At 32.7% G+C, this 10605-nt stretch overlaps 1 protein-coding gene across 1 annotated transcript; it reads right to left on the bottom strand.

Annotated features, from left to right (window-relative positions):
- Positions 1-1819: 1819 nt before the first annotated feature.
- On the bottom strand, positions 1820-8407 carry LOC137812928 (phosphoglucomutase, cytoplasmic). The gene is made up of 19 exons (XM_068615185.2): positions 8280-8407; positions 8066-8156; positions 7583-7664; positions 7310-7365; positions 6624-6737; positions 6382-6444; positions 5611-5730; positions 5384-5484; positions 4985-5044; positions 4788-4887; positions 4532-4689; positions 4355-4450; positions 3988-4051; positions 3811-3892; positions 3543-3715; positions 3386-3462; positions 2522-2654; positions 2212-2328; positions 1820-2129 (listed from the first exon to the last, which is right to left on the bottom strand). Exons 2-19 carry the CDS (start codon positions 8144-8146, stop codon positions 2058-2060), a joined length of 1749 nt encoding a protein of 582 aa, XP_068471286.1. The 5' UTR covers positions 8147-8156; positions 8280-8407; the 3' UTR covers positions 1820-2057.
- Between the last annotated feature and the right edge of the window lie 2198 nt (positions 8408-10605).

Here is a 10605-nt window from a genome sequence, read left to right as displayed (position 1 = left end):
TCGTCTCCCGATCTTTCAATTGTAAATAGATGATAACATTTATTACTGAGCAACACTAACAAGAAGGACATGTACATAAAATTAGAGAAAATTAGAGAAAATAGATTCTTATATATATTAGAGAAGACACACAGGATTAAGTAGGTCAAATCTTTGATTAAGAATATATTTATTTCCTTAAAGTTAAAGTATTTAGTTAAGGAAAATCTACGATAAGAGAAAGGTAAAAAAAAAGACAGTTAATTTGAGAAATGCAGAAGGAAGGTGTGTTAGAAGGATAGAAAGCAATGGATATAATAATTAGGCAGTGAAGTTCTTCTCTAAGCAATTGAAATGAAAATGGAAAAGGTGGAGGATGAGAGAAGACACTAACAATACAAACTTAACCCTTAAACATCTGTCCCTTAGTAAGCGAGCAACGAGATTTTTGTGTGGCAAACATGGTGCTAGCAAATCCCACTCAAACTAACCATATCGGAAAACCATCTGGAAAAAGACAAGTACCATTTCCTACTATCATTAATAGTAGGGACACAGAAGCCATATTCTTAAAACTATATTTAAATCAAACTTCAAAAATTTATCTATAGGAGCAAACCAAAAACTGATACAGATAATCTATAAATATATGTAAAGCCAGTAAACAATTAAAATAAAATCCTCATATAAAACTTTTAAACAATTTTCTAATTGTTTTTTTATAATGTTAGTGTCTTTTAATAAAGAAATAGAAAAATATCTGGCGTTTGCCCCGTAAGGTTAATAGTTCAGTATTAAGTTTCATTAATAGTTAACGACGGTTTCTTCTTTCAAAAATATGCATCTTAATATTTTAAATTAAATTATGTAATTTTTGAAAACTTTTTTTAAATTTGTAATTAATTTTTGGATTATGTAATTCGAATTTTTATTTTTTTTTATTATGATTAGTTTTCAAATTACATAATCCAAACTTTTGAATTATATAATCCAAAATATGATTTTTTTTAAGAAGAATAATTTCTGTTGAAGATTAATTTCTTTATATAATCCAAAATATGGAAATGAGACAAGAATAAGAAAAATATTTTTAATGTTTTGTACGAGATGATATGGAAGGAAGAAGCAGTCATAGTCCACTAAGCCGTCTGGTCTAGTGAAGTTAAACAAGAGTAGCAGTACAGGGCAATTTCTTCCTGCACCATATCTATTCTAACCTACACTCTATCATTTTTTAAATTTTCAAAATTATCCTTATTCTGGATTTAAAAATTCAGAATAGTAAATCTAATTTAAAAATAAAAAAATACATTTAGGATTAAAAATTTCGGAACACAAAATTAAAAATGCATTCCAAATAAAAATTTCCGAAATTCAAAAATGTATTCCGATATCTAAATCTGGAATATTTTCAGATAAAAAGTTTCATAAGTAATTTTATTTACACCTCTTTTTAAAGGTTATTTTCATCATTTTAGAGGGATATTTTTGACATTTTCAATAAGAGGTTGGGTACATGTTGGAATTGATATGGTGCAGGAAGCATTTGCCACAGTACAGCTGCCAGTCCGAACTTCAATTTGGGCTCTCAGGTCCATTAGGTCAAGATTCATTTGGGCCCAGTCCACTTATTTTCCCAATCCTAAAATTAAAGGGGTTTTTTGGAAACTGATTGACATGAAATTACTACACGTCAATCAGAGAAATCTGAACCTTGGGCAATTGTAGGACGTAATGATAGGAAATGGTCTAGAATGACCATTAAGCCACACACAAGAGATTTGGCCATCTATCTTCTTCCTCCAAAGTTTAGGAGAGAAGTGGAACCTAAAAAAGAGAGTGCCCCCAAGAGGAACCATTATATTAAGACTATATAATAGCACTCGGCAGTTGCAAATTATTCAGCACATCAAAATTTAGATAAAGTAATTCAAATTCCACTCAAGTGCCCATATCAAAGGCTGCAACACAACCAAAGGTACAGGTCGGCTATCCGTAATACTGGATAGAAACTGGACAAAGAAGAAATGACATTCTCAGAAGCTTCAGATCTAATCACCTCTTCCACTTCTATGCGTTCATGTAATGACTGTTGGTGCAGATCGACCAGTGAATTCCTCCATTTTTGAAAGTTTCAATGCAACTTCCACCTGTAATTGAGATATCCAAGTCAGTCAAGATAGTAGCTATTATTAAAAGCATCTTCAATCTGAAATATTTTAAGCATCTTACAAGAGGAGCAAGCGCCTCATTTGAAAGTCTCCCAATCTTTGATGCATCCTTCTCATATTGCTCAATGTATAGTCGAATAGTTGCACCTTCTGATCCAGTTCCAGAGAGACGGAAAATCTACAAAACAAGGCAGTTAGTAAGCCCCATAAAAAAAATGAATATATCTATTGGAAAGGATAAATCCCACATCAACTTTTAAGTTCCTAACAATGGGAAAATGATGAATATGGAAGATGCATTTTCAATTACGAAATTCCTCCCATTTCCATCAAGTTAGTCTCAACAAATATTTATCGAGCAGTAAACTCACCAATCGCGATCCATCCTCAAATAAATATCGGATTCCCTGATGTGATGAGATGGAACCATCCACAGGATCTTTGTACTCAAATTCGTCAGCGTTGACAACCTTCGAAACATCTGACCTTACCCCCTTAATAATCCTAAAAGAAAGGGAAAAAATTCATTAGATTTATCATGATACGACATATTCAACTTCTTACCGAGTAATCTTATTTCTAGGTCAAATACCGATGAACTAAACAGGTAACTGTAACAAATTCATCAATCCAAGTCCAACTGCTTATTTTTAAATTGTTCTAAATAATCAGGAAATTCTATTCTGATGAGAGACAAATCTATAATGAGCAGCGGCGGTGAACTGAAGCAGGAAGACATAAAAGGAAGTGGACCGATGCATACTTTTCCATCACTTGGACAATATCTTACATGATGAACGTTTGGATTGTATTACCTAGGTTTTTAGAATAATGGTAGAGTTTTATGCTTCTGCTTTTGGTCAATGACTCCAGGAGAAGTCTGCCAGGATGTTGCCAGTTTTTGGTTCTTTGGGGGATTAGCTAATTATTTGAGGTTTTTTGTTGATGGATTGTGTAGATACCAAGGTACAAGCAAGTATGGGACAGCTCTCACCGAAAGAATATCTTTATAAGAAGTATAAAACAGATAGTGCAGCACTGTGAAATAACTACGGGGCTGCCATTATCCAGAAGCACGACGTACAAATAAGTTTCTAGATATCAATGACATTAAACAATTTCATGCAATGATCAAATGGATTGCCAAAAGCTTTTACTGCATGCTAAGGGAAACACACTGTAAGGAAACTCCATTAAAATAATATTGGTGTACTAAATTACTAATATAAACATACTCGTTGACTTCTGAAAGCGAGGACTGCAGCTTGACCAAATAAGCCATCAGTTCCTTTGCTGCACCTGCATCCACGTTCTTTAAGGAAAAAAGCTGAGGTCATTAACTGATTTTCAAAACGGATTATAACAAAATAGAATAAAATGTGAGTGTCCTACTTCGTAGTCATATCGAGTATAATAATGGCGCCCATAAGTAGCCCAATGCTGGCGAACTATGTCTTCAACAGTGACAAGCTTGTCTTCAAGTTTATCTTTATTTTTATATGCAAGTATAGATAGCCAGGCCAGAACTGCCCAGATTCCATCTTTCTCACGAATATGATCAGAACCTATCGACAAACATAAGGAATAATCACAACATAAAACTAGGTTTAAAAAAGTTTAAAGTTGTGTTTGCTCCTCTTAATGCATGGCAAAAGCGTACCAGTCCCAAAACTTTCTTCACCACAGACTGAACATAATCCAGCATCCATTAAATTACCAAAGAACTTCCAACCTGTGGGAACCTGGTTTTGAATAATAAATAAATTAAATATTGGGTGCCTAAAAGCCACTGCCGAGTATTTTCATAAGTAAAGGCATCGATCGAAGAGTAGTGTACCTCAAAAAATTTCAAATTCAGATTTTTGGCTACAACATCCAGAGCAGCAGAGGTTGGCATGCTCCTACAAAATATTTGTAGTTTAAAATTGGTACGAAATAAGCTCTAGACTAACAGCAGATCAACAACTCGTATTTAATTCAATGTAAATTCTTCCTGTTTCATATTCCAACTAGAAACAAATTCAATCACACTTTTTTGCAGCAGCTAATAACTAGATTGTTACAATACAGAGAACAATAAGCATATGCAAGTATAAGGTTGCCATTACTACATAACATGGCACATGTGCTTCTGTATGTGCAAACACACACTACTGACGAAATTGAGAGAGAAAAGCTTAAAACATATGAAACATGATGAAAACCTGGCAACACCCTTTAAACCGGCAGAAAAGTATGGTATAGCATCAACAGCATTTGCAGCAATAATGGCCACGGAATCTGAAGGAGTGACAAAAAACCTAACAAACAAGGGATACACAAATATTACACCAAAAGGTTAGAAAAGATTTAAATTCATCACAAATTTAGGGCAACACTACCTTTTACCAAGTATCATGTTGCGATCTGCATCACCATCAGAAGCAGCACCAAACTCTGGTGGCTCATCTTGTGGTTCTGATTTGCCCAATCCCAGACGAGCAACCAACTCTTTTGCATAAGTCAAATTGGGGTCTGGATGTCCTCCTCCAAAGTCTTCCTATATCCAATAAGTCATCCACAAATCAAAGGCAAATCACCACCAGCATTCAGAATATTTAAAGCTATTCTCGGAAATAATCAACAAGAGAATAAGACCTTAGGTGTACAGTTCAGTAAAGAACTTTCTTGTGCTCCAAGCTCATCCACAAAAATACTCTTTGCATATGCTCCACCAACCCCATGAAGTGCATCATAACTTCAATAAAGTTAAAGAAATTTACTATAGTGTTTGGGATTTAAAAAACTAAGAAAAGTTCTACATCACAGTTTAAAACATCATCCTCAAAATATACCAGAATGTGAATTTAGGAGACGACAGCAGTTTCTTGAGAGATTCAAAATCAAAAATTGACCTGCAAAATTTAAAGCATTAGGTAAGAAAGGATTGAATCAGTAGAAGCATGTGTGAATATAGAACATTTAATTATCATATTAAAATAAAAAAAATGCTTTTGTAAGAACAACTGCCTCACATGTGATACCAAACTGGAAACTCAAAAAGGAAAGGCAGGAAAATCTATTAAAAGAAACTTATACAGCTTGACGAATTTAAAATTTTCTTCTTTCAATGTTCTCCAGTTTTTCCGCTCAATTGGCAGTTGTCATCATGATATGACATGACAAAAGAAATCCAACTGCATAAAAATTCTTTGGATTGACGCAGAGTGTACAATGAAGTTGTAAAAGCTTACTTCATCAATTTTATATAATCGCTTGCTGAATCAAAAACCTCAACATCAAAAGGTCCTTCAGGGCCTGTAAAGTTTGTAACACCAGTTGTGGTGATATCCACCTGGGTAAACATTCAGAGAATGGGAAACATGGGTTAGATTGATAAAAACAAATTACAGTCTTAACTAAAAACAAGATGATATAAATGAAGAAAAGGGGAACATTGTAGCCAGGTCTTGAGCCGTACATCTGGAAGATCTGCAGCAATCACGTACTCCTTAATTGTTGTAGTGAATTCATATATATTGTTAGTAATTCCCTCTGGTGCAGGTCCACCGTTTTCCATATTATACTTAATCCCAAAATCCTACAACATGGAAAAATGACAGTTACAATCATTTAGAGTTAATTTAACAACCAATTAGATCTAAGTATAATACCACCCAAGAAACTCCCATCCACACCTCTACCTTTGAAAATATCCACCTTATTAACTTAAATATGTCTTGTTGATATCTAAGAAAAACTACAATTTTAAAACCACAAGATTATTTTGGGGAAGGGACACTCTGGAATGTTTTCATGGTTACATAAACACAATATGTTATTGTTCACATAGATCAAGCTTGTCACTGAACTCTTCCCTATTTTAAAATTAATAGTGTAATTATAAGTTTCCCCGCTATTTCTTGCTCTTTGGTTTTTGACTACTTGCTACCTTCTCATCTCCTGTAAAGAAAAAATTGGTATTATCACTTATCATTGGGTCATACAAGATAAAAAAAATTAATCGGGTACATTTTTTTTCATGTAGTTAACCGTGAAACATAGATTATACTGATCTAAGCAATGTAAGCCAACCTCAAACAACTCAAATGGCCAAGTTACAGGCTAAATCTAAGTAAACTTAGTCAGATTTCAGAAATAGAACATGAGAGAGATCCACACAATAAATTACTATTCTAGATATAATCATACTCATCCAGAAATAATTGAAGTAATACACAGCAATTCTCACCTCATCAGGACCGCCGGGATTGTGACTTGCTGTCAGTATAAATGCACCTGTTGCCTTGGATCCCTGTGTACAGATTATTTTTGTTAACCATTACTTTTACTTTAATTCAGCAGAAAAAATTGTCACCTGATGTTCTTCTACTATGAAAATCACGCACCATATTCGAGGAAACAAAAGGCATTCTAAGCATAATAATGAGATAGAAAAATAGTGAGAACCAAACTGTAGAAAACATTGCTCACATCAGCTCCAACTCTTTCACGTATGACAGCGGATACAGCCGGAGTTGAAAGCAATCCATTTTGACCAATCCAAACACGTCTTACACCATTTGCTGCTGACATTTTAGTTATAATCTGCATATTCATTAAGATCATTAGCGATGTGAAAAACAATGTTGACTAGAAGACAAACATGTTATTTAACATGAAGCAATATCCACTCTGTGTCCTCCCATATAAGAAAGTCGTATGTGAAGAGATATTTAACCAATGGTGTACTGAGTTAAATAAACAAAATAAGTCTTTTCTAGAGTATAAAACTTTGAAGCTGGAAAATAATATTTTGGTTTCTATCTCGTTGTTATCATAAGATCCGAACCTGTACACTTTCATTTGTTTAATTAAAAAATCTAGCATATTTCAAGGCCGAAATCATAAATAATATCCAAAAGACAACAAGTGGTGAAGTCAGTCAGATTAGTCCAAATGCGCCTAGGTTAGACTGTTGAACAGATCAAATTAAACCGAAAGAAAAAAAAAACTCAATTTCAAAGTGACAGCATCGAAAAAATTGTAAGGCATCAAAGCAATGCAAATAAAGAAATGTTACCATTTTGCCAGCACTTAAAAAATAATTGATAAACCAAATACTTCAGACACCACGAAGACTACACTATAAGCAACAAAAAGGGGCAGTGGAAAAGTACCTGAATAGCTTCCTTTGAAAAATAACGACCATCACCAGATACAACTAGTGTTGCACCTACAAGAATGGAAGAAACAGTTCTCACAATCTTACAGTATAATGAAACAAGAAAAGGAAACAAGGGAAAGGAAAACAGTTTCTGAAAAGATATGATGAATCCCTATCTTTTTTTGTTACGAGAAAAAGGCATATTCAGTTCTGGCGCAGTAAAGCTGATAATAATATTTCACTACCGTGAGTTCGAAGCAAAGTAAGAAAATCGAAGAATTCCTACCTCTGACTTTTTCCTCAGTTAATGCATTGAACGTCGCCTGAACAAAGTTATGGAGGTAATGAGGTTGCACAAATACTTTCACCTGAAAAGATCCATCCAGCAAGGAGCCATTACTACTAATAGAAGGAATAATGAGCAACGAAGAAGCAAGAACCGATGTGAAACAGATCTTACAACAGAAAAAATGATTCGAACTATATTGCAATTCCAAAGAACTAAACAATTAGACTGATCCTAAATGACTTAAAACGAATTCGTCTGATCCAATCGCGATTCATGTCAAACGCAACGCATACACATCACATGCAGTTCAATCAAGAGAAAGAAATCGGAAAGAGATCGGAATCAGAATATCCGATTCAAGACAAGATCCGGCAGTGCAGTTCTGAGAAAACGAAAACAAGAAAGAATCTAGGGAGCACGGAGAAAGCAAGAGATGAAATGGCGATGGAGAATTGGGAAGAAGTGGAGAAGAAATGCAACCTTCTTGCGGAGACCAGAGGTTCCAGGCTTCTGGCCATCGAAGGGAGTAGTTTCTACCCGTGAAACGTTGAAGAGCACCATGGATGGTTACCTGAAGAAAGGAAAAGGAAATCGAGAAGGTTGAGAAAAGAGAGAAAGTGTGTTGATGAGAGAAATGTGCAATGTGAATTTATAGGTGGAAGGAAAAGGGAGGGAGAAGAAGGAGGAAGAGAACCTTAATGAGTGGATTTTGCAGTAAACGAATGCTAATGGAGATGACAAATGTAGCGACGAGGGAATTTATGGGCTTTTCTTCACTGCTTTACCATCTTCTAACACCTTCTTATTTTCTAACCATCAATAATTACTCTACACTTAAATAACATTTAGTATTATCAACTTAATAAATTCTTTTTTTAAATTAATTCTATAATAAATTATAAATTTTATACTTAAGTTTTTGAAAAAAAATTATTTAATAACTTTGTTATGTGTGACATTATAACTACACGATGACATAAATTTAATATTTTTTTTACATTAATCAATATTTGTCATAAATTTAATCAAATTATGTTTGGAAAAATAATTATAAATACGGCTTTGATTATATTTAAATAACTTTATTGTGCCTTGTAAGAAAATTATTAATTTTGTATTGGTTAAAAGTAAACGTTTTAAGTAATCTTCCATAAGTATACTAAATAACCAATAGAAAACGTAGAGGTTAATTTTTAAAAAAATACGTCATTCATTATTAAAAATAATTAGGTTAATGACTTTTAATAATCAAAAAACATTTTTTTTTCTTACATACCTCTGTCTTCTCTTTGTACCACAGAGAATAAACTGTTTATTGATGGTATGTGGTGAAAAACATAATAAAAGTCGTTAATTTTAATTTATTAAGATTTTAATTATATTTACTATCTCAAATGTCTTTTATAATTTATAATTATCCTCACTTAGTTTACCTAAATATTATATCAGCAGTCTCGTATTATAAAATAATGTATTTTTTTATAAAGATTTTCAAGTATATACATAAGACAAAAACGAGGAAGAGTTATCAGATAGTTAATGACGAAATATAATAAAATATCTAGAAAGAATTTATATTGTAATAAAATTGTTAAAAAGTAGATTTTTAAGTCTAATTTAACTTCATAAAATCAGTTTATGAGATGAGCTTTACATCCATTTAACTTACGCTATATCAACTCGTAAAAATATATGTTATTCGATAAGACCCATAGCGAGTGACACGATAGATCAAACAAACTCTCGTTATAATAGATTTTAAATGACTCTGATATCATATTAAGAAGTGAACTTCAAATCTAACTCAATCTCATAAAATCGACAACTTGTATTCACTTAGGTGAAACTACCAACTCATGCGTAAAAATATATGTTATAGGTGGTCTAATAACGGTCTGGTAGCGGTCGTGACACAAAATATTTCAATATCTAGTTATGGATCTCCAAGAAAAACTTAAATTACTAATTTTTTTTTTATTTTTATAAACTTTTCACTTTAAATACCATTTTAATTATACATCTTCACTGTAAAACCTAATCGAAAAAAAATATTTATCTGTGGTGCTTTTGTGTATCGGGACCATGGACTTAATTGCAGGTACATATTTATTTTGAATTGGTTTTGTAATATTCCCACCTCAAAATGGTTTATTCCATTTTATCACTACGTGGCAACCACATTTTATTCCAGCAAGATGCTCATTTTTATAATTTTAATTTAATCACCAGAATGGAAATTAGGCAATGAAAGAAACACAGCTATGAGTTTGGTCTATCCTATGATTTGTTGCTCTTTCTTTTATATAAAAATCCAACACAGTAAAAAGTAAAATAAAATAAAAAAACTGATCAAGAACAGTGAGAAAGAAGCAACAGAAGACAATTAAAGAAGAAACCTAACTTGGGAAAGAACCTTTACGCAACTTTTGAGGTTGCATTAGTTATGCAATCCCCGTATATGGTTGGAAACCTGTCATTTCCTCACATGAGCGTACCAGAATCGGTGCCTTATCCTTCTCGTATCACTATCATTATACACCCAATCCAAATTATCTAACATTTTATCTATGAATACCAAATAAGTAACTATTATATGGAGATAAATTTATTTATTTATTTTTCATTTTCTAATTTTTAATTTTTATGGGACATATTTAAATTATATTTATTTATATATTGCTAACACCTACATCGTTGAAGTGGTGAGTAGAATCAAAGCAAGTAAAACACAATTTTGTGATGGAAGATGATTATTGTTATTTGAGGTGTCAGTCTAGTTGAGTTTGTAAAATGATGCTGAACATGAAAACTTTTATAAAAAAAAGTGGTGAGGTTAAGATGATTTTATTTTTTATCAACAATAAAATATATATTAAATAGATGAAATACTATTAGAGGTACTTGTTCCAACCACAAATTCCAAAGATAGTATCGCTAGAGTTATTCATCGCATTTGTGGTATTGTTCGTTTTAAAAATTTGTGTTCTGTCACCATTTTGTCCTTAAAAGAAGGTTGAAGA

This window comes from Phaseolus vulgaris, chromosome 2, assembly GCF_051622355.1.
Source record: "Phaseolus vulgaris cultivar YP4 chromosome 2, ASM5162235v1, whole genome shotgun sequence".
NCBI classification, from domain to species: Eukaryota; Viridiplantae; Streptophyta; class Magnoliopsida; order Fabales; family Fabaceae; genus Phaseolus; species Phaseolus vulgaris.
Note: the sequence above shows the minus strand (reverse complement) of the source record. Positions and strands in the feature narration are given on the sequence as shown.

Coding starts and splice junctions, on each gene's coding strand:
- LOC137812928 (XM_068615185.2), bottom strand. CDS start 8,146: ATGGTGCTCTTCAACGTTTCACGGGTAGAAACTACTCCCTTCGATGGC. Junction 4,690..4,787: donor TACTGAACTGTACACCTAAG/GTCTTATTCTCT, acceptor TATTGGATATAG/GAAGACTTTGGAGGAGGACA. Junction 4,451..4,531: donor AACATGATACTTGGTAAAAG/GTAGTGTTGCCC, acceptor CTTGTTTGTTAG/GTTTTTTGTCACTCCTTCAG.